Source organism: Megalopta genalis, chromosome 5, assembly GCF_051020955.1.
Source record: "Megalopta genalis isolate 19385.01 chromosome 5, iyMegGena1_principal, whole genome shotgun sequence".
NCBI lineage: Eukaryota > Metazoa > Arthropoda > Insecta > Hymenoptera > Halictidae > Megalopta > Megalopta genalis.
The window spans coordinates 8,927,246-8,952,142 of NC_135017.1; the positions used below are offsets into that span (position 1 = coordinate 8,927,246).

General features: G+C 44.2%; 1 protein-coding gene across 1 annotated transcript in view; it reads left to right on the plus strand.

Annotated features, from left to right (window-relative positions):
• AChE-2 (acetylcholinesterase 2) overlaps window positions 1-24,897 on the plus strand; it is a 183,404-nt gene that overhangs the window by 93,906 nt on the left and 64,601 nt on the right. The window contains exon 2 of the mRNA XM_033471499.2: window positions 4,007-4,149. Within this exon, the coding sequence (XP_033327390.1) occupies window positions 4,007-4,149 (143 nt within the window). The remainder of the gene's footprint in view (window positions 1-4,006; window positions 4,150-24,897) is intronic.

Here is a 24,897-nt window from a genome sequence, read left to right on the forward strand (position 1 = left end):
GTAATTTCAAATAATTATACAAATAAAAATTACATAAATTATATAAGCTATACAAAAATTATATAAAAATTATATAAATTACATAAAAATTATGTGAATTCAAACAATTACATTCACAAAATTTCTTCACCCGAAATACAAAATCGTGATAAAAGTATAACAATAATTAACATCTTCAAAGCCGCGCCGCCTTCTTAAGGATTAATAACATTGAAAAAGATTATGCAACATTGCGGCCTCGATGTTCAATGAACTATTTCGTACGGCATTTATTCCATAGGCGCCGGCTCGTTTCGCTGCACTCCGCGAAAGGGTGGAGAGCTTGGCAAGGGTTGAAAAGGGTTGAAAAAGGAGGCGCCGGCAGGTTAGACGAGTCACCGGTGTCTATCGATTCGTCGCTGGCAACTTGTTGGCCGGCCTGACGATCTCGGGAGCCCTGCCCCACCCCCTGGGCCGAAACCACCCCTCTCCCCCCGGTGTTCTTCCACGTGGCAGCTCGAGGAGGGTTCGAGGGTCGCGTTCGCCGAGCAAACATAACTTCTTTATCCGAACAGGAAGTTCCGTTAGGGCGGCCACGGCACGAGGATGATATTAAAAGAAAGCCCTGGAACCCGCGGCACCCGCGGAATATCAAGATACCGAACTTCTCCCCCCGGCTGATTGGGAGGGGTGTAACGATCGGCGGGCGATAAAGGTAAATTTCGATGGGCCGGGTCGCGTACGGGAACGAGGGCACGTCGATTCCGTCCCCGGGGGTGGCAGGGCTGCTTTAAGGGCGACGGTCGATCGACCGGGGAGATAAAGGAAGGCTTACGAAAGAGAAGTGGCCAAGGCAGACCACGGACAGGGACACGACATTACCGTGGCTGCTCGTAAAGCCGAGGCCAACTCAAACACTTGTGGCTCGGCCGAGTGGTCGCAACTCGCATTAATGAGACGCCCTTCGCGTCGCGTCGCGTCGCATCGGTCCGCCGCGGGCCGGCGACAGGCACGCAAAAGTGGCGAGAACTCCCATAAGATGGTTCCGAAGAGCCCCAAAAATTGGATAAAAAGATTTATGTTGGTAGTTCGTTGAACATTTCGGTCACGATGTGGCACAATCTTTGTCGTTTTTATTAATCGTTTAAATATCTTCACGATATCAAGGACCACCTCAAAATAACGGAAACGCAGAATCTACGGTGCTATTTGAGTTGTGCGAAATTTCATTTCTATAGCACACATTCATGTTGCCTCATATGTCATTTAATATCATTTTTTGTTCTCAATTCGCGAGACCTGTTTAGACAAAAATGCAAGAATTGGGGATATCGTTATTAAAATCGCGATTGTTAACGCTACAGCGATGCCATCGCAAAAAATCTTAGACGACTGGAAAGGGCTTTTCACGCCCTTAAAAATGAGATCAGGTTCATTGCTTAGCGATTTTTTTTAACGAAGTTGCAGAATTTTGAAGAGCGGTACTTTTAAAAAACTGAACCACTCAGGTCTCCATATCGAGAGCTGGCGTGGCACACTTTTTATTCAAAAAATTGTAGATCGGTAAAAAAAGATCGCAGAACGATGCTTTTGGGTTGATTGGAAAGGGGAGACTTTACGCTTCGAGAATCCGTTAGATTCGATAGCCGAAAAAATTCTTTGACTTGTGCGGAAACATTTGAATCGGAAAAATGAGTAAAAATCGACAGTTTCACTTCTTGCCCTGTAACTCAGAATAAAAAAATTCTAATAAAACATAATTTCAGGCAGTAAAAAGGGGATACATTAAGCTTCAAAATGAGCTACAGATGATTAGCTTACGCCTTCTTTTTATGATGTCACAGAATTTTGAATATCGACGAATTTATGTCTAGCGGTAAGCTGAAAGTCGCGTGTTTTCACTTTCTCGATATTTGAATTTTCTTCGATACTACAGAATTTGTTTTCACGATGATTTTCTGATAAATACATAAATCTTCTACGTTACATTTCATCTAATCCACTGACTTCAAGTTTTTGAAATTGCGACCTGCGGTGTTCTTCCTTACCGCCACAGAATTGGTGAAACCAATTTTTATTCTGTTCCGAAGTCGACGAAAATCGATATTTGATCCCTGTCAGGTCGTTTCGTCCGACTGTTTGTTGAGCTATCCGGCAACCCTCTCGACCTCCCTGCCAACCCTTCCACGGTCTCCGGTTTCCTGCGACCCGTCTCTTTCTACACTTTCTCCTGGACTTTGCTCAGCCACGACTCTCCACTTTGTTTCCACCCTCGTCACTCTTCCTCGTTGCACCCCCCCCCCTCCGCTCGTTTCGAGCCCTCTGTCCTCTCCCATTTCCGTCGTTTCTACTCTGTTACTCCGCGCCACGAGACACATCGCAGACCTAACACGCAGCCTCGAGGAATCTCGAATATCCTCCGGGAACCGCCGGTAATTGAGTTCTTTCGCGAACGCCCCCGCACTCGGGGTCACTGCATCCGAAAGCGCGTCAGCTGGCGAAAACTCCGAGTCAACTATCACCCGGCCGACTTACCGGCTACCTATGTTCTGGAGACTTTACAAGCGAAACCATCGCGGAAACCGTCGACCCGCGCCACTGGATTCGGCGCTTTGGCCGGCCGAAACGTTGACTCGCATTACTGAGATCACTGACGGGTAACTTCGGGGCTGCGTAACTTCGGTAAAAAAAATCGTAGACGTGAGAGACTGGACTCATCTAAAAGGGGAAGGAAAGTACTTTCCAGAAACGTAGGATTTTGTGACGTACGATAATTTTTGCGCTGACAGCCGCGGGTTTAGTGACAGTACCTAATTTTTGACAATTTTTCAACTTCAGAGCCCACCGCAGGAGACTAACAATTTTTGTTAGCACTGAGGATAATATAGTCTTGAAGTGTAAAGTTTCCTCTTTCCAAAAAGCCCAAAATGATCATTCTATGATTATTTGCTACGATTTTATGACACTTTGATTCAGAAGCCCGACTCAAAAAAATTAGAATCCCGGTCAAAATTGTCTTAGGCGAAACTCCTTCGATATTCAAAGTGGTGTAACTTTGTGAAAAAAAATCGTACGTAGATCTATGTTAGCTCGTTTTAAAGGGCAAAGTCTACGCTTTCAAACTTTCGATTCCGTTTTTCAAGAAAAAATTTTTTATTTTGCTGGTGGGCGAAAACGTGGGAATGCACATTTTTTCACCATTTTTCAATTCAACGGCCCAGTGAAGGGTTGAGAAAATTTTCTTAACCTCCGAAACCAAAGTGATTATAAAGCTTGAAGTTTCTCCTTTCGATCGAGTACAAAACGACCGTGATACGATTTTTTAAATCGAATCTACAGTTGTTTAAACAAAATCCGTGCCGCTACCGGATCCACTCAGCTGCCGCCGAAGTCACGTACTTGTACCACTGAAACTCCAAACTTGTGCAGACCCTACGTTACCCATGAATCCCTGTGTCGCCGGTGGCAGTCGGACAAGCTATGAATGCGGTTCTAACGCGATAACAAGAAAGGAAGCAATATTTCTTGCCGTCTAAACGCTGGCACGTCGGTGCGGCCGTCGATTCGAAGGCAGCCAATTTCTGCCGGCGAAATTCATATTTCATCGGGGACAACGGGGCCGCCGTGTGGAGTAGGCGAGGGTACAGGGATTTTCGGCAAAATATTTACAATGTAAATAGCCCGACAGGTTGCTGGTATCGGTTCGACAGGAAATCCTTTGTACGGCGGAGGGTGTGCGCCGGAGGGGCGACAGGTGTGAGGCAACCCTTCGCTCGACCTGAAAGTTGGTTTTACCGGAGGCGGGCTTTTTGCATATCGCAGTGCACAGGGCTCCGGTGTGCCACACGCGTGAACCTTGCGAGCTAGAGAGAATCGGTCCGCACGCAGTGATAGGGATGATTTATTCGCTGCCGTTACTACTTGCTAATTTCTATTTCGCGTCTCGCGCAAGCTGCCGGAGCTGCTTCGATTCCGTTTCCCCCGTCGATCCTGTCGTTGCCGTCCTCACGTTTCTGTTTCCTTCCAGGGACCTACTTCATCCTGTACGACTTCATCGACTTCTTCGAGAAGGACCAGCCGAGCTACCTGGAGCGCGACAAGTTCCTCGGCATCATCAACACCATCTTCAAGAACATGTCGCAGATCGAGCGCGACGCGATCACTTTCCAAGTGAGTAGCAGAGCCGTATACAAATTTCTTTCGAAACGGAAATCATATGCATCATGAAGCGTGAAATCTCCTCTTTCCAACGAGTGCAAAATAATCGTCCTACAATTTTTTGTTGCTACTTTGTGACAGTTTGAATCAAAAGCGTAACGGTGATTCGTGGGGACACAGAATCGTAGCGAAAATCCTGCGATATTCAAAGTACCGTAACTTCGTAACGGAAAGTTGCACGATAATATACCTTGGCTCATTTTGAAGGAAAAAGTCTCTGATTTTGAACGTCGGAAGTTGCATTGCACTGGAATTTTTTTTCTAAATGTTGCAGTGCGAGAAGCAAAATAGTCGTTCCCCAGAAATGTTTCGAATTCAAACGTTCCCGCGGAAGCCAAAAATTTTCTTCGCGAATGAAATTACTTCGATCTTCGAGAACGAAGTTCTCCCTTTCAAACGAGCACAAAAACGTCGCTGTGCGAGTTCTTGTTACCATTTTACAGCTCTGCGAATGAAAAGTGTAAAATTATCCACTTGTGGGGTCCCAAAATCCTAGGCGAAAAATTCATCGAAATTCAAAACACTGTAACTTTGTGATAAAAAATCGCAGAGCAATGCACCTTAGTTCATTGTAAAGCGCAAAGTCGACACTTTTGCACCAGTAGTAGCTCCCATTCGGAAAAAATTTTGTATATTAATAGTCGTCGAAATCGTGAGAATAGTCGTTTCTGGCCACTGTTTTCGAATTCACGGGTATCTGAGGAGATCAAAAAACTTTTTGATGAGAAAAACCAGGCGTATCTTGAAGCTTAAAGTCTCTTCTTTCAAATGAGCACAAAACTATCGACGTACGACGGTTCGTTGCAATTCTATTGCACTTTGAATCGCAACTATAACGTCCTCCAAAACACGTCTCGATCGCGATCGTTTTCCAAGCGATCCTAGATCCTATCCAAAACCTTGATCGCTCTTCTTATCTATGTGGGTCGCGTTATCCGTTGACTTGCGCTACTCGAGCATCGGCTCGGCCAGGTCTATTGACCCGCGCCGCGGACGCCTTGAACTTTATCGCGCCGCCGAAATTTTCGGGAAAGAGCGTACGATTTCTGTAAATGATTTTTCATTCGCGGCTGGCAGTCGAGCAATTGTAGGAACGCCGCGCCTCGCGTGTCACCGGTGAATTTGCTCGCACGGCCGCCCAAAGTGCTACAGTTTGTCACTCCTCTCTCCGAAACCAGCCGAGACAGTCGATATTCCGCTCACGTTGCCCTGAGACACATCCGCCGCCGGATGAGTACTATAAGACGCACGGCGCAGTAGTAATGTACAGCGCGCAGTCAGACCGAGTTGTAGTTCCCGAGACAGTGGTAATGGAAGTCAAAAGTAAGACGCGGAGTATTCCGCTCCTGTTACTGCATCTGGGCACCGCGATATTCCTAACGACGGGCATCCTCCGAATCGTGCGCCAAAATTATTCGCCGAAGTTCAATTATTTCTGAGAACATTTTCACTTCCTCGGATGACAATGACTCCGATCAAAATCGAAAGACGGTGTACCTTAGATCATTTCAAAGAGCGAGAAAAGCGCTTTCCGATCGCCTGAGTTTGGTTGTCGTAGAATGATTGCGTCGCTGACAGCCGCGATTTTAGTAACAATGTTCTGGTTTTGACCATTTTCAACTTCACAGGTCTGTGGAGAGAAGGAGGAATTTTTTCTGTGAATGAGACTTACGTTGTACTGAAGCTTGAAGCCTCCTCTTTTCAACGAGCTGAAATATATCGCCGTATGATTTTTTGTTGCCATTTTGTGGCACTTTAGATCGAAAGTGCGACGTTAACCATTTAATGACTTGCCTTATGAGGCAGCAAAATTCTGAGTGAAAATCCTTTGATACTAAAAGAACTGTAACTTTGCGAAAAAAGATCGTGTTGCGATCTAGCTTGGCTCATTTTAAAGGGGAAAGTGTGCTCTCTGACATCGTTGATTGCGATTTTTGAAACAAAAATTATTGCGTTGTTAGTGGGTAAAAACGTGAAGATGGTCGATTCAGGCCATTTTTCTAATTAGTAGGCTCCTGGATAGTTCAACAAATTTTTTCGGATGCTGAAACCACGTGGATCGTGTAGCGCGAAGTCTCCCCTTTCAAACGAGCCCAAAAACATGCCTCTCAGATTTTCCGTTGCCATTTAATGACGCTAATTAAGACGGTACAGTAAATACTCTACGATTGTTCCTCAGCTCGTAAACAAAAATGGACAATATGGGAATATCAGTATATAATATAATTTTAATATAATTTTATAATATGTAATATAATTTTGAGAATATAGCATCTGCTCTTTCCAAATTGTTCATTTTTGTTTAATGTATACGTTATTTGATTATAACATCATTATAACAGAAATTAAAATAATGACACCATTTCGAAATCGTTTCTCAAAATTGAATGATTTCGGAAAACATTTTCACGCCTTTAGCACGCAATTGTGACCGTGATCGTCCCCAGAAGAAAAAATAGACTGCGAAAAACGAGGCATCCCTTGCGGACTAGATTTTCCGCACGAACGAGCCCACTTAACCCTGCGTGGAGGGGGGAGGGGTGGAGGTCACGAGATATCGAGGGTGTATCTGCGAGGGGATGAAGAATATTGGAAAGATTCGAAGAGTAAATATGTTAGGTCATTTCGGGGGCCGGGGTAGGGTCGAGGCAATTTTGTGCTGGTTCTCGGGGTAAAAGTCACCCCCTCGCCCCTTTTCGTCTCGTCAAGGGAGGACATTCAGGCGAAAATCAACTGCCAGCAATTTTCCAGATAGAATTTTGAAACTGTTCGTTTCGATAGCTCTTTTTACGCTGATTGGAACAACGCCAAAATTATTAATAAATATAAATAAATAATTTCGGTAATAAAAAAAAATTCTTTTTCATGGAAAAAAAACTCGCTGGAGAGAACTGTTGACAATTCTCTTCGACATCACGTGCACGAGCTGCTGTAAAAATTTCCGCACGAATGCTTCGCTATTGTTGCCGATTAAAAAATTAATCGACGAAATAATTTGCCCGTGGTTCGAATCCTCGCGAAAGAATTCCAACGAAAAGCGTATTGTGAAACATTTTATCCGGAAGATTGAAGATTACTTGTGGTTGATTTTCGCCCGAATGCCCTTCCTTAATACCGTGGATAGAATGCCGGGCTCCGCGAAGGCCGGGGAACACGTCAGAGCCGCCGTTGGTGTTGCGCACGATGCGATGCAGCATGCATGCGCCCGGCCAGCCCCCGGAACGGCGCTTTAAAGTGGTCCTCTTCGTTTTCGCGGAAACTTCGTTCCGCGAAATTCCCTATAAAACACTTTCGACCCCGTCGTTCCTGAAATTGAACGGTTATTCCGAGGCGAAACGATCCCGCGGGACAATGCCACCCTCCGAGGAGCTGCGGGCCAGACACTTTTCGGGAAAAACCTCGCCGGCCATCCGCCGGGAATCAACTTACCACCCCCGGCGGGCCAACCCCCTTGGCTTTCGTCCTTTGATGAGGCGAAAGCGGAGCAGTTCGGGGAACCGGGGACCGGCCGACCGGTTAATCGAATTTTTAATCGCGCATTGTCACTGATTTTCCCCCGGCAACGGGGGTGCACCACCCCCGGGGAAATTTCGAAACGGTAAACGGTGCCGCGCAGCCGGTCCACCGGGCGCCGTAAATACACCGCGGCCGGATTATTCGGTATTTCAATTGCTCGTCTCGGAAATAATTCACCCTCCGAGATTTCGTTAGCCACCCTTTACGGAGAAATTAGCGGGACAAGCAACCCCCGCTTCGAAATTGACGGGATTTAACGGTAGCACAGTTTTGGAGATAATGGTTGCTCGCTGAGGAAAAAGTTACTTCGAATCTCCTCGGGTACCACCCCTTTCCTGGGTGTTGACGTAATTATGGGACACCCTGTGTGTAACAGTTGTACTATTAACGATTCTTTAAAAGCAACGAAATTCATTAGATTACATTACATTACATTACAATTACATTACAATTGCATTACAATTACATTACATTACAATTACATTTACATCATTTACATTACATTACATTACAATTACATTACAATTACATTACAATTACATTACAATTACATTACAATTACATTACATTACAATTACATTACATTCCAATTATATTACAATTACAGTTACAATTAAAATTACAATTACAATTACAATTACAATTACAATTACATTACGTCACGATTACATTAAAATTACATTACATTACAATGTATATTATAAATATGTATATATATATAATAATATATATTGTAATATATAATAATAATATAATAATATATAATATATATAATAATATATATATTCTTTACGATTTGATTCTATATTTTCAACTTACGTTTTGACGTAGAATACACGACACCCTGTACATTCGTCGTCAAATATACACATACCCGTTGCGCCGATTATTTCGCACAACAAACATAGCGTGCAAATATATTTTATCCAGTGAAAATCACACTCTCCCGACGATGCATAAATATTTAATAAATGTTGGGGAATATTCTACCGGGTGTTTCATAAGCAGAGATTGTCCAACGTGGCATCAACCAGGCGAATCAGATCGGTGGAACGAACGGTTCCCGAGCAGGTTAAGGCAGCGCGCCGTTAATTCTAGTTCCGAGGGCTGCGGCGTTATCCACGTCAGCGATTGGAAACGCGGGCGGCGGTCGTGCGGGGGCGTGCTCGATCGCGATAAGAACCGGTGGCCGGTTTTCCAGCGCCAGGGGAAAACGGGAGGGACTTTTCCACAGGTGGCAGACGAGCAGGCCGCAGCCGAGATAAAAGGGAACGACGAAAATTGATTTCCGACAAGGTGGCCGCATTTACATGGACCCTCCGCCTCTCGGACCGCCTCACGGCGATAAATCTCGCCGAAATCCCGGCCGAAAGTCACATTTTCAAATCCGAGATGAATTGACAAAAATTGGAACCGCGCGATTCCGAAAGTGACAATCATATTTTAATATTAAACATTTTTGTGCAGCGATTATTTTAATATTGAATATCGAGCGCGACAGTCATTTTAATATTGAATATCGATGCGGCGATAATTTCAATGTTAAATATCGAATATGCGACGATAATTTTGATATTAAATGTCGGGTGTGCGTCAATAATTTTAATATTAACATATCTTAATATTATTATATTATTATTATATTATATTATATATATAATATATAATATATTATTATTATTATTATTATATTATATTATATATATAATATATAATAATATAATATAATATAATTATATATATATACTATAATATAATAATAATAATAATATTATATATTATATTATATATTATTATATTATTATTATTATATATAATATTAAATATATAAATAATATATATTTAATAATTAATTAAATTATATTTAATAAATTTAATTAATATATATATTATTATTATATTATTATATATAATATATTATATTTTATATATTAATATTTTAATATTTTAATCATTTTAATATAAGTGGACGAATATCAACTTTGTTAAATCTAACAAAAATTATAATAAAAGTCGTCGTTTCTCTCTTCCTTTCGGTTCGATGCTGGACCCAAAAAATTACTTGCAATTCTAGGACGAAAAGTGCATATTACAGTGCTAACTCTGACATCGAATATCGCAGATTATGCAACGAAAACTGGTAATAGTGAAAAATCCAGCTGCGGCGATCGCATCTGTAAATAAATAGGTATACATAGAAATGCCCGGGTTTCCATAATTTGGGAATATATATTTTGACTTTCGGCCAGGATTTCGGCGGAACGGGCGACTGTGCTGACACCCGTGCAGCCGCGTCTAGGCGTATTCGGGACGAGCACGATTTCCATTCCGCTGGGACCGACTTTTGTCGGACGCCTTCGTGTGCTCCGCTGCACCGAGAACGCTCCAAGACAGTCGTCGGAATTTCGACGCCGAACGCGTCTGCTGCAAACCTCGTTGGATCGCGCTGCCACCCCACCGAGCCCCGCGCTACCAGAAAGCACGCCCCGACGCCCCGGAGAACTTTTCCTCTCGCGAAGTCGCGCGACGCGCGCGGGAAAAATCGATCTGCATTGTTCGCCGCGCGTAACTTCCCATTTGTTTGTTCGGTCAGCGTACTTTCCAACTGATACCTCGCCACGCGATGACGAACGAGTTCAGCAATGCGTCGACCCCCAACGGTCGCCCGGTTGTAACTAGACCGTAGATCTTTCCGCTAGTTACCTTTTTACCGCGGTCTGATACAATGGGGGAATCGATCCCGGAAAGTCACTAGACGTGGGCTGCGAAGTTGCTCGCGTTTGACGCGTTGTAACTTCGGCGAGAAAAATCGGACGTTGATGTACCCAGGCTCGTTCTAAAGGGCAGGAAATGCGATTTACAGTGACCTAACTTTTTTTGAGGTAGTGGCACCGTGCGCTCGACAGTCGCGATTCTAGTGAACGAGGCCATTTTTTGACCATTCTTGAATTTACCGACCTGTGGAGAGCTCAAAAAATTGTTTTGGTTAGTGGGATCTATGTGATTTTGAAGAGCGACGTCTCGTCTTTCCAACGAGTCCAAAGAAATTGTTCTAGCATTTTTTGTTGTCGTTTTATCGCACTTTTAGTAAAAAATGTGACCCTAGCTATTCGATATCCTAAATGAGTCGAAAATCGTTCGATGTTCGAGGCACTGTAACTTCGTCCAAAAAAATCAGGGGACTATTTTGTTAAACTCGTCGGAAAGAGGAGACTTTACCCTTTAAAATCGTGGTAATTTCAGTTATGACAAAAATTTTTTTAATTCGGCAGACACTGTTGAATTAGAAAAATGTAGAGTAAATGGCCATTTTCATAATTACGCTTGCAAATTAGGGTAAAAAAAATTCCAGCAAGGTATAACTTATGTCGTTCGAAAACAGAGATTTCGCCGTTTAAAATGAATTATGGATCATTGTCCTGCGGGTTTGTTTCGCGAAGTTACAATCCTCTTTATTACGAGTTATTACGACCACAGAATAGTTAACGAGGCTCGAGTTATCGAGCTTCGACTGTAAAACTATAGACGAGAAGCATTTGAAATTTCGTCGAGAAGATATTTTTATTTGGCACAGCACATTGAACATTCTTTTTTAAAATTACGATCTTCCGGGAAAAGTTCGTCGAATTTTTCGAAAAGGTCGCTCCTCGATTTTTAATCGCCGTTTCACGGCACTTTGAGTCGGGTCTGTGAAATTCGCCGACTACAGACGCCAACGTGGAATTATTTTTGCCGGCGCGTCGCAATTTCTGTGTCCGCTGGGCCACCCGGTATATTGCGCAACATCCCTTTCAGCGCGCGACCCTTTGAAAGCGTGACAGGTGTTTTTCGCCGAGGAAGCAGAGGAAATAGGAGGGTTCTTTTGAGGGTGGGTTTTCGAATTCTAGCGCGGCAATTTCCAATTCAACGCCCGCCCCCCTCCCCCACCCTCAGCCACCCCTTTCACCGGTTGTTAATTAAATGGACACCGTCGACGACCCCCGTGTCGCCGCAGGTTTTACACGGGCTGATCTCCGACTTTGCCGTGTCGTGACACCGATGGGAAAATAATTAGCGTCCGGCGGCAGCCCCCGTCGACGTGCAGGGGGGAGGGAGGGGGTGTCTTTGAGGCGGCATTAACCGTGTACACAACGATATTGATTATCAACGACCTCCTCCTTGTCCTGGAAGCGACCCTCTCTCGTGGTTACAACCTCTGTTTGTTCGAGAGGGCGGGGGCTGACTTCCGACCGACCCTCTACCCTCGACTTTCAACCCTCGACCCTCGACCCTGGCAGCCCCTCGCGCGGCGAACCATTCCCCGGAGGGAACTCTTTCTTTCTTCGATTTTTCTCGAAGCCTGCACGGCGCACGCCACTTCTCTGATATTATTTATTGTAACATTGCGACGCCGGGTATCCTCTGGAACATTCGTGACCTGTTGCGACCCCGCGATATGACAATCGAAAACATTTCTGTGCTTGTGCTTCGGTTGAAAAAGATAGCGCGTTTTAGAATTAACGAAATTTTCATTTTTATTTGTCATATTGTTATTTGTCACAACTCAAGCCTTTCCGGAACGATAATTCTCCCTCCCTCTTTCTCCCTCGCAACTCTTCTCTCTATATTTCTCTCTTCCTTTCTCTCTCTCGTAACACTTCACTCTCTTCCTCTCTCTCTCTCTCTCTCTCTTGCAACCCTTCTCTCTTTCTCTCTCTCTCTCTCTCTCCCTTTATTTCGCAATCCTTCTCTCTATATTTCTCTCTCTCGCAACCCTTTTCTCTCTTCTTCTCCCTTTTTCTCTCTCTCTCGCAGCTTTTCTCTCCCTCTCCCTCTCTCTCTCGCAACCCTTCTCTCTCTATTGTAACCCTTTTCACTCTCTCGCAACTCTTTCCTCTCTCGCAACCCTTTTCTCTCTTCTTCTCTCTTCCTCTCTTTCTCTCCCGCAGCTTTTCTCTCTCCCTTTCTCTCTCTCTCTCTCTCTCGCAACACTTCTCTCTCACTATTGCAACCCTTTTCACTCTCTTGCAACCTTTCTCTCTCTCGCAACTCTTTCCTCTCTCGTAATCCTTCTCTCTATATTTTTCTCTTTCGCAACCCTTTCCTCTCTTTATCTCTCTTCCTCTCTCTCTCTCTCTCTCGCAATACTTCTCTCTCACTATTGCAACCCTTTTCACCCTCTTGCAACCTTTCTCTCTCTCGCAACCCTTCTTTTTCTGTCGTAATCCTTTTCTCTCTTTCGCAACCCTTCTCTCTTTCGCAACCCTTCCCCCTCTCTCGCAACCCTTTCCGCTCTCTCTCTCTCGCAATCTTTCCCTCTCTCTCACGAGCTCCAAATTTGGTCACAATTATTTCCTATCTCCTCTCTCTCTCTCTCTCTCCCACACACACACACACACACACATTCACTAATCGTACCGCTATAATCGCAGACGAGTGAAATGAAATTGAATTTCGCCGGTCTGAACAATTTTATTTTTCAAAAAGCAACAATTTGTATGAAAACACAGTTGGCCCAAATGATATCGCATTTAACTAAAAATTACGCCTTACATAATTCTACAAAATCGCAATACAAAATTTAACAAACTTGAATGAAAAACACCTAGAACACCGTGTCCCTTCTCAAACGACTTGTTTAATTTAAGAAAAACACGTTCTGCGTTAATAACTGTTGTTAATAACGATGGTTCTTGTGTTAATAACTAACTGGACGGCGAAGTCGCGGAGGAAACTTTCGCAAAGGGAAAAAGTTCCTTCGAATCGCCCGAGGAATCATCCCTTCGGGGTGTAACTGGAGCACCACTACGTATACCCGGTGTCTCGTTCGAGGCGAGTCTAAACTTTGAACCGTTCGTCGTAAAAACGACACCGAAACCGACGTTGCTCGCAATTCGCTGAGAACAGGAGTCCACGTGGAATGATTTTTCCAGTAACGCAATTTTCCCACCCCCTCTGCTCGGATGGAACTCCGCCGCGTCGCTAACGTCCCGCTCTTCAAATAGGGGTGGGTCAAGGACTTCGACAGCGGCTTGCTCATTCCGACGCAAATTCCATGTGCGTTTCTCCCTGTCCCAGTTCGCCACCCCATTCCGAGCCCCGGCTCTGTTTTCGAGGGTTGGAAAATACAGGCGGGGACAAATATATTTGGACACCCTTCGAAACCGTATAAACTTTTTAAAACTGGACCGAATGACTCGATGTTTTTTTTTAGGCGACAGAAGGACCAGCATATTACAGGATGACTGTAATACTTTTTTTCTAATTTTGCTGTCCCTTGGAACGACGACAAAAAATAAAGAGCTCACGTTTTTTAAAAATATTTATATTCTTTATGATATCAAGATTGCATCGATGCAAATGGACGTGACTGTTATCGAATAACCTTGCACTATAGCTCATTGAAATCATCTAAATATCCGCTACTTCGTTAGGAATTGAGAAGCATAGCATGTCATTTAAAAAAATGGACATAACCTAAAAGTCTTCAAAATTTCTCCACATGCAAACAAAAACTATTACCATCGCGTTACAACTCCTTTCGAACCATACAACTTTCGTTAATAAATTGTTTCTGTATCTAAAAAAATAACGGAGATATTCAAGGAGATGTATATATCCCGGACTGTACAGGGTGTCCCAAAATTTACTCAAAATCTGGAAATGGGGGACTCCTGAGGTGATTTGAAGAAACTTTTTCCTCAGCAGAAATGCAATCCGCGGCCTCGTTTCCGAGTTATCAACGAAAAACCGTGACCAATGAGAGGCGAGATCAGCTGGCGCGAGGCGGCCGAGCCAATGGGCGGAACTGGGCTCCGCGCGCTCGTTGGCTCGTGGGCCGCCCGCGCCAGCCGCGCTCGCCTCTCATTGGTCAGCGTTTTCCGTCAATAACTCGTAAACGAAGCCTCGGATTGCATTTTCGCTAAGGAAAAAGTTTCTCGAAATCGCCTCAGGAATCCCTTGTTGCCCGATTTTGAGTAACTTTTGGAACTCCGAGTGAAATCCTACGCAAACATTTCAGCGTTCGCTCGGCCACTCGTTTCTGCATCCGTCGATTTTAACGGCGACAGTTTAAAGCTCCGGCGACGCGTGCACCCCCTGCCACCCCCTGTACGGCCACCCGCCGCGTTTCCACCCGACGTTCAAAACTCGTGCCGCCCGGTCCGCGATCAGAACCGTCGCGCCTAGTTCCGAGACACTTGGTTCGCCAAGCAATCCGGGTCCGATCATGCATATTCAAATATTTGTCTTGGTTGGCTCCGTAAATACGAGATCCGTGGGAACGACGTTACCAATGTCGCGGAGAAAATCGGATGCAGCCCCGCGTAAATATGGATGCACGCTAGCTCGCAGCGCGGCCCCCTTCGCTTCGCCGCCCCTTTTTGTCCGCCCCCCGCCCCTCCGGCGATCCCCTCCCCGAGGTCGCAGAACAAGCATGAATATTCAGCCCGTTCATTACTTCGAATCCCCGGGAAACGAACCCTTCGATCAAAGGTGCGGAAATGGGTCACGTGACAGTCCGATGGATCTCTTTGTCAGGATGGCTCGCTGCTAATCCGCCGGCCGAAGACGCGGCCGATCCAGGTAGCCTAACATATCGAAACGAAAGGGAGTTCGCATCAGAATCGGGCGAGCCAAGTGTGTCGGACCGATGCCGGCCGGTTAATTTTGTTAATATCGATCGGGCCCCACGGTGTCCCGTGTTTCTGCGATAATTTAGCGGAGCCGATTGCGAACGGATATTATCGATGGCTATATTCGTCGCGAGTGGAAACGTCGAGCATCGGTCAGACGGGCGAAGCGAAAGTTTGACTTCGATTTTCTACGGAGCAACGAGGTCGCGCGAGGAATTCTGGTCGGACGTTCTTTGTCGGTTTCTGTTCATCCATCAAATATGAAATAATAATAATATAAATGTACCGGATTAATTCATCTAGAAATATATAATAATAATAATATAAATTTACCGAATTAATTCACCTATAAATATGAAATAATAATATCGTAAATACACTGGATTAATTCACCTATAAATGTGAAATAATATTAATCCAAATATAACGGATTAATTCACTTATAAATATAAAATAATAATATATTATAAATATACCGGATTAATTCACCTATAAATATGAAATAGTAATAATATAAATATACCGGATTAATTCATCTATAAATATGAAATAATAATAATATAAATATAATGGATTAATTTACCTATAAATATAAAATAATATTAATCTAAATATAATAAATTAATTTACTTATAAATATAAAATAATAATATATAATAAATACACTGGATTAATTCAACTATAAATGTGAAATAATATTAATCTAAATATAACGGATTAATTCAACTATAAATATGGAACAATAATAATCTAAATGTACCGGATTAATTCACCTATAAGTATGAAATAATAATAATCTAAATATACCGGATTAATTCAGCTATAAAAAAATATAAAATAATAATAACATAAATATACCGGATTAATTCACCTATAAATATAAAATAATATTAACATCAATATACCAGATTAATTCACCTATAAATATGAAATAATAATAATCTAAATGTACCGAATTAATTCACCTATAAATATGAAACAATAAAAGCATAAATAATGAAAATAGCAGGGCGGGAAAGGGATGATCGCCGTAGAAAAATGAAGAGGAAAATAAATATTGGTTCGTGGGGTGTAATAAGGGGCTGACGGGGATGATTCGGACGTAAAGAACGCCGCCATGATGGTAGTCAAAAATAATTGCACGGGGATGTTCGACGCGCCCTATATCCGCGCCTTCTGCTCCGAGCTATCGAAAATACGTGCCCGGAAAATATTCGAGGAACGTCACGAGGGCAAGCTTTCCGCTCCCGAGCATCCGGAATAAGAAACGGCGACGATCTTCTCACCCCGCCCCATTTATGCCCGGCCATATTCTTGGGGAAAATTCACTGGAGATCTGGTGAAAAATTAAACGCTTACCTCCCGGAGGTGAATTCCTGCTTTTCAGGTGTATTGGCCTTTCACCGGAGCGTCGCTTCGTTATTTGCGAGAAGAAACTCGCGGAGACGAACTTCTCGCCGGGAACGACATTGCGGTCTTCCTGGCGTGCTTTCAAGGCTTCGCTCAAGGTCACGGTAATCCCTGCAAACAGAATGGCACGGTTTCGTGATCGCCGGATCTTGGTGTCGGGCCGGTATTCAGGTCGCCGTGACTTCGGGAAGAAAAATCGCGCGACGACCATTGTTAGCTCGTTGGAAACGGCGAAGTCTACGCTTTGACAATGACTGTCGAGTTTTTTGGCAGAAAATTTTTTGGCTCGGCGGTGGACGATAACGTAAAGTGGACATTTTTTAACCATGTCCCAAATTCGCGTGTCTCTGGAGAATGCGAAAATTTTTGTTGAAAAATGAAACTACGACGGAATTGAAGCGCCAAGTCTCAGCTTTCTAACGGTACCAAAAAAGTCGATCCACGATTTTTTCTCGCCGTTTGACCGCGCATTGAATGACATCGTGCCCGCATTAGTGTCCGTGACAAAATTCAGATCATTCCAGTGCCTGGTCCAATTTTCAGTCAAAGTGCCATAAAAAGGTAAAAATGAGTAGCGCATCAATGTTTTTGGACTCGTTGGAAAGCGGAGACTTCGCTCTTCAAATCAGTCGCAGTTTGATGTTCCAGAATAATTTTTTACGATCTTCCAGAGTTACGGGAATTTGAAAAATGGCCGAATAATGAGCACTTCTATATCTCGCGCCACTTTCGAACCGGAAACCGTTAACAAAAAAACGATTTAGAATTATAAAAGCGGAGACTTCGCCCTTTAAAACGAGCCGGGAAACGTGGCGGTGCGACGTCTTTCTCTCGAAGTCACGCGAAGTTGAAGATTCCCGGCGAGAGAGGTTCATTGATTGGCATTTATCTTTTAAAGAGTCCGTAGCTTCTTAACGATTCCCGAGTCGATATTGCAACGGCGTCGCGGCGGAAATGCCGGACAGGTGTCGGCGGCGCATTCCTCGTGGATTCGCGAACAGTTTCGCCGGGGGGATTGTTATTTTCGCGTTTGAAATTGCGGCCGGGACCGCCTCAAAGAACGGTTCGAGGCAGCGCGCGGGGCTGTCCAGATCTTTTCGAAACGTAACGGACGATACGCCGGGCGTTTCATGCGCGTTATCTCGGCACAAAGGAGGCACGAAAGCGGAAGGGAAAGGCCGCGGCTCGCTGTGGGATGCCTGCATAATTAAAAAGAAGCACCTGGCCGCGTGGCGCACTCTCCGAGTGCTGGCATTTTCTCGGCGCGATCGAAGCCCGCGCGACCGTGTCTTGCCGGCTCGCGGCCACAATCTTTTAAACGTTATCAGCGTTACTTATCATTAACATGATCACCGTCGCTGAGAAACGACCGGCACGAAATTCCGCCGGCTGACCCAGAAGAGAGACCCCGGCACACCAAATCATTTTAAAAAGACCAGCTCCCCCTACGTGTTTTGTTTCCAGAGATAAAATTCCCGTGTCCGACCATTGTCGACCGTTTCCACTTCAAACCTATTGCATTAACCTAAATTTGCATAACGCGTGCGTTTTTTTTTATTTTCTCGAATATTCATTCGGTCGTCCGTTTTATATACGCCGCGAAATGTTTCACGCTCGAGAAATTCCAGCGTCTGACCGTGGCTGTCCGTTTCTACTGATATTCGATTACATCGTCTCGAAATTGAAGTACAATTGTTATTATTTTGTATCGTCGTAGCACCGTGGTATTTGGTCTTCTATTTTTCAAGTTCCAAAATGGTGCGCGTCACAAGAATCGCGATGTCTGGCCGTGACAGGCCGTTTCTACTTAAAACCTATTGCATTTGCCTAGATTTACATAACATGTGCTTTTGTTATTGCGAATGTTTTAGCGCGATGTTCGTATTTTATATGTGCCTCGAAATATTTTACGCTTAAAAAATTCCAGCATCTGACTATGACCGACCATTTCCACTGATACTCGAGTACGTTGTCTGAGATTGAAAGTACGATTGCTTCTATTTATGTCATTGCAGTACCGTGAAATTATTCTATTTCGCGAGTTCGAATAATTTTGTGTGTCACGAGGATCGCGATGTCTGGCCATGACAGACCGTTTCTACTTAAAACCCATCGTATTAACTTATGCGAGCAGTGTACATGTTTTCATTTCTACTAACGCAGTACCGAAATAATTCGTCTTTTATGTTACATGCCGCGAGATATCTGTTGCGTAAAAAGTTCCATTGTCTGGCCAATGGCTGCCCGTTTCTACTGAAACTCGGCCGCATTAGCCGAGATTGACAGTGCGAAACCGTTGTTATTTTTTGTATTAAAATATCAAGTCGTCCGTTTTGCCTGCCGCGAGATATTTTATTCCAGAACACGGATGTGTCTGACCATTGGCAAACCGTTTCCACTGAACATTCATACTTAATCCTACAGCGAAAGTGCGAGTGTGCTCGTTCATATTTTCGTAGCACTGAAATATTGAGTTTCCGGTATCGCTTGCCTCGAAATTTATTCCAAAAAATATACAGGGTGTCTCAGCTAAAAGAGGCCACTTTAGTATCTCCGTTATTATTGGAGCTATCGAAACGTATTGTTAACAAAATTTTTTCGGTTCAGAGAGACGTGTGATGTGAACGCAATAATATTTCTCGCGGCTGGAGAATTTTCGCAGATTCCAAGGTCATCTCCACTGTTTTTTAATTACAATCGTATATTTTTTCAAACATCGGTTGATGCAGTTCGATATTTTTTTATTAAAAGGTATCGACCTATTTATGTCGAGAAATGTGTTATTTACATATTATTAATGTGTTATTTATTTCCAGTGATATTTTCCGATGAAAGCTTTCGGCTCGGCAAAATCCACGAAATTAAAGTTAAAATATCCGCTGATCTAATGAATTCTCGACATTCATAAGTTAGTACTTTTTTGTAGAAAATGTCGAGCTGCGTCGATTGATGTTTAAAAAAGTATACGATTATAACTAAAAAACTGAAGATGACCTTGAAATCTCCGAAAATTCTGCAAGCTACGAAAAAATGACTATGTCTATATTATACATCTCTCTGAACTGAGAAACTTTTCTCAATAAACTTTCTCGATACCTCCAAAAAATAACAGAGACACTTACACGACCCCTTTTTAACCAAGACACCCTGCATATTACACGTAATACAATGTAACTTAAAATAATCGTCGCGTCCGACTGTGACGTTCCTACCGAAAGCCGCTCTCGTTACCATAAATTGCGAGGACGCGGTTATTTCCATTTTCATTAGAAAATCTGTTGCTCCGCGAAAAATGTTTGGCGTTACGTGCCGCCCGGTTGAAACGAAAAACCGTGGGAAACTGTACTCCGCGCGGCAAAACGTTGTCTAAACGTGCACGCACGAACAGCAGGACCTCGCGGCGCGGCGAAGGCCGCGGGCTCCGCTCGCGCGCGATAAATTTCACGCTGCAAGCTCGAATGCGCGGCGACCGTGTGCCACCGGCTTCGGTTCTGCATTTAATTATCACTAATTTAGGCCATACCGGCGGCGCGCACCGGGTCGCTCTCTCGATAATTCACCGCGTAACGGGTGACTTTTCGAAAGCCGGCCACCGCCCCCTTTCCACCCTTCACGACTTTAATCAGCCGAGGCACCGCCGCGCCGGACGACGGTCGGTTTAATTATTAACGGGCATCTTGGACGGGGCGGATGTCGCTTGAAAAATTCACGGAATCTGACCCGAGGGGGTTGGGGGCAGGCGATCGATCTTCGCCGAGAGTTTCAGGGGCTGTACGGGCATCCGCGAACGCGTGTTCATAATTACCGACCCAGATCCCCGTTACCTCTGGTTTTAGGGTTAATTATAAATTTTCCCGCGCGGCCTTATCTTCGTCGTCTGCCGCCACGACGGTACGTCGTCGTCGCCGTCGCGTTGAACGACGCATTCTTCCGCGTACGCGACCCGTGAAAAATCGAGCTGCGGCGCGCTCGATGGCTCTGCAAACGATTAGCAGCACCGGTGGCCGGAGTTCGTTAGCCGCTCGAAGAAGCTAATTTATTTCGGCGGGCCGGTTTCGGCCGGGAACGCTGCGTACAAGGTGAAAAGAACAGGCGGCGCGCGGGTGTCCGTGGCCGTTGCACGGGAAACCAGACGGCATGCGGGATGTGCTGGTCGCGTTCGCCGCTTGATATTAATGGTCCTTGGTTATCGAGCCAGTAAATCAAGCCGCGCGGTTACGCGGCAGTCTCGATAAGTGGCCACCCCCTTAAATCTACCTCGTGGAGTCGCGGCAGCCGACCCGCTTCCCATCCCCCGGCAACTTTCGTATTCTCATTCCGCCAATAAAAATCGCAGCGGGACGAGCCTTGGCTCGTTTTAAAGCGCGAGAAACGCGCTTTCGAAGCGCCTAAGTTTCCTCGTAGCGGCGTCGGTGTGTCGTTGTCGGCGGACTTTTTAACGACGATGGGCGATTTTTGGAACATTCTCGAACTTGCGGACCGGAGGACGACCGGAGGAATTTTTCTACCGGCTGGAATCGGGGCGACTTTAAAGCGCGATGTTTTCTCTTTCCAATGAGCTGGGAAACATTGCTCTGCGATTTTTTTTAACGGTTTTACAGCCGTTCGAAGCGGAAACGTGCCGCTCGTACGATTTTCAAGCTTATGGTTCGATGTATGTTTACCAATATTCGGAGGTCTGTAACCTCGACGGAAAAAATCGCGATGAGATCAGCTCGTACTCATTTTAAAGAGCAGAGAATAGGCTTTCTAGTGGAGTAAGTATTTTTGTAGTAGCAGCACTATTTCGTGAACAATCGCGATTTTAATAACAATGTCTACATTTTGATCATTTTTCAACTTTTCGAATCTGTGGAAAGTTCAGAAATTTTGTTCGCCGACCGACGCTGAAACAGCTTTAAAGCGCAAAGCACCCTCTTTGTGACGAGCTAAAAAACATTGCCCTACGATTTTTCTTAACAGTTCTACAACCGTTTTTATCGGAAGGGTGCTGCTCGTATTTTTAAGCTTATGGTTCGATGTATATTTACCAATATTCAGAGTTCTGCAACTTTGACGAAAAAAATCGCAATGAGATCAGCTTGTACTCATTTTAAAGAGCAGAAAATGGGCTTTCTAGTGGCATAAGTTTTTTTGTAGTACCATCACTGTGTCCTGAATAATCGCGATTTTATTAACAATGTCCATATTTTGACCACTTCTCAACTTTTCGTACCTGTGGAAAGCTCAAAAATTTTGTTCGCCGACCGACGCCGACACAGCTTTAAAGCGCAAAGCACCCTCTTTCCGACAAGCTAAAAAACATCGTCCTACGATTTTTCTTTACCGATCCACGATTTTTCAAAGAACTCGATAATCGTACCTCCTCTTCCCAAATTGTCCATTTTCGTGTAGAATCCGAGCGTCGATTATTGTGTTCGAAATTCCGTCGCGTCGCGAAGAAAGATCGCGCGACAATGAAACCACGCTTATTTTAAAGGGCATCGTCTGCCCTATTTCCCGACGTTTCGCCACCTTCGGCGCGCTTCCCCGCGACCTGTGGACAAATCGAAGAGTATCGATCCGCGTCATCGATCGGACGATCGGTGTCACGTTGGTTCCCGGGCCGGGAGACCGAGGAGGAAAACCGGCGGGAGGAATTGGGGCGTTAAAACGGCCGCATATTTCAATTGAACGAACCGCCCCCGCCGCTAAACAAGATAATCACGTTGCACGAGGATAGAGAGAGAGAGGGACCGGTATCGATTCCCCACGCTTGTCGTTTATGGTCGTGCCGTAAATTACTGGTAAATACGGCCGGTGCTCTGAAACACTGGCCGACACTCGTAATAGCTGTTGCCACGTACTTAAGGCCGGCGATAGTGAAGAAAACGGCCGGCCATATTGGACAGCAATCCCGGCTGCGTCAACATTATCTCTTGCGTCAGCAAAATAATTCCATAGTTCCCGGTAAGCTCCTCTACGACCGGGATCCTTCCGATTCGGTTGCTTTCAGTTCGCTCCGAGCAATGTTCCACGGTGGTACGTTCTCTAAAAAATAGTTTGACGAAAGTGAAAGTTTCTGGCACAATTTATTACTCTGTTTATTGCATTCTATTAACGCTGGATTTACGAGACACGAAAAAGACAGCTCTGTTTTATATTTGTTTATGAAAGTAACAATAAGACATTTATTCCGATTTTTAACAAGTGTTATTGCAACATTTGAAGTAAATAACGTATAAATTGAATGAATAACTCATAAATGTATTTTTACGATATGGATAATTGTAAATTAATAAATTCCCGTCGTTTTGACGGGTTAATCTAGTGTTAAAAACGGTTCGGCGACATTTAGAATGTGAACGAAAACAATGGTAATATCAACCCTTTGTACCCGGAGACGATTCTGTGATTTGTAATTAGTGCTGTTTGGAAGGACGATGTTATTATCGTACAACGCTTTTAAGGGCTTTTTAAGTGTAAACAATTTTGTTAATTCGAATATTATTTTGGGACAAGATGTAGCAATTTTTAGCGGTGCCTTTGAGTCGCCTCTCGAGTGCAAAGGGTTAAAGGATTTTAAGAACGTCTATGTATTATTTTAAACTCAGTGGAATTGTTTAAGGAAGACGAGAATTTCTATTTTGGATCGTGTTTGTTGCAGTTGATGAAGATAGTTTTTATTTTGCGTGAAGATCCGCGGTATATTTATTACTGTATACGTATAGTAGACACAGTTAATTATTATTACACCTGTGTAGTAGGCAACTCATTACACGTTGTGTATTATAGGTAATTTATTATACTTGTGTATTAAACAATTTGTTGTGGATTTTTAGAAGATAATTTTTATTTTGCATGAAGATTTCCAGTCTACTTATTTCTGTACATATATATTAGACAGTTAATTATGATACTTGTGTATTAAACAGTTAATTATTATACTCGTATATTAGACAATTTATTATACTTGTATATACACAATTTATTGTACATATTAATCAGGCGCGTATTTTGGGCAATTTTTCTACCACATAAACGCACCAGACGACATCCAAAAATATTGTACGAAGCAATGCACTGTGGTCAGAGCTATTTGGGAGAACCTGGCCCGATGGATCATCCAGCCCGAAGTTAGGTTCGCATTAAATTTAGGGAGGCAGTTCCAGCTCGCCGGACGAATTTCGGAGCATCGCGGGGCTAATCCTGGCGAAACAGCGGACGACCTATATTTGATCGAAATAGATACGCTAAACACTGGCCGGGAGGAGGTTGTTGAAGGAGTCCTTTCTCCTGAAGTAGGTCAAGCGAAGAAAGAACACGAGTACAGCCGAACAGAAGACGTCCGGATCTTTTCTTCTCGAGCGGTCACACGGCCTGTCAGGACCGCCGACGAGGACGACGACGACGACGAGGACGACGACGAAGGCGTCACGACGATCCCGAGGTGTTCCACGGATCGGCCAAGATTATTTAAACAAAAATCTTGGCAGCCATTGTCGCGGCCCCCTCTCGACGGCCGCGAACGCTTTTGTCTCCGGGACGCCGCCGGCGGTTTTCTCTCCGCGCGAAACAACGATCGCGCCCCGAAACAATCTTCGGCGGGGGTGGAAAAATAGTGCTCCCTTCTTTCGGGAAAGTTCGACGGTGCGGCAACTCGCGCCGTAAACGGCGAGGCCAAATTTTCCGCAGGTGCCGGCCGTACGTTGGCGTTTTTATACAGCGCGGTCCAAAACACCGACCGACCCGGCGTACTAAAAGGTTGCGGAATTGCGGAATTTAGGGCCTGCTGTTTCCTTCGTGCCGTCGTCTTCCGCGTCGTAAACTGCAGTATTTGTTTCGGGTGTACAGGGTGACTTCGGTGCAACGTCGACGATGCATACAGCCCGGGCCGGATATATCGCTGCTCTGATTCGATACGATATGTCCGAACAATGGGGAAAAGGCATTTAAGGTTTTAAAAAAATGAATGAAATAATGAAAATAATGAATAATTATTTTCAATCGGTTTTCTGTTAAGGTAGAGTGAAATTGTATTGACCGATATTGAAAATTCGGTAACTTCGTTGGAAGAAATCGCAGAAGGGTCGGCCTTAGCTTATTTTGTAGGTCAAAGTCTTCTCTTTCGAACGTCCGTAGTTATATTTTGCTAAAAAATTTTATACTGTGAGTAACAATC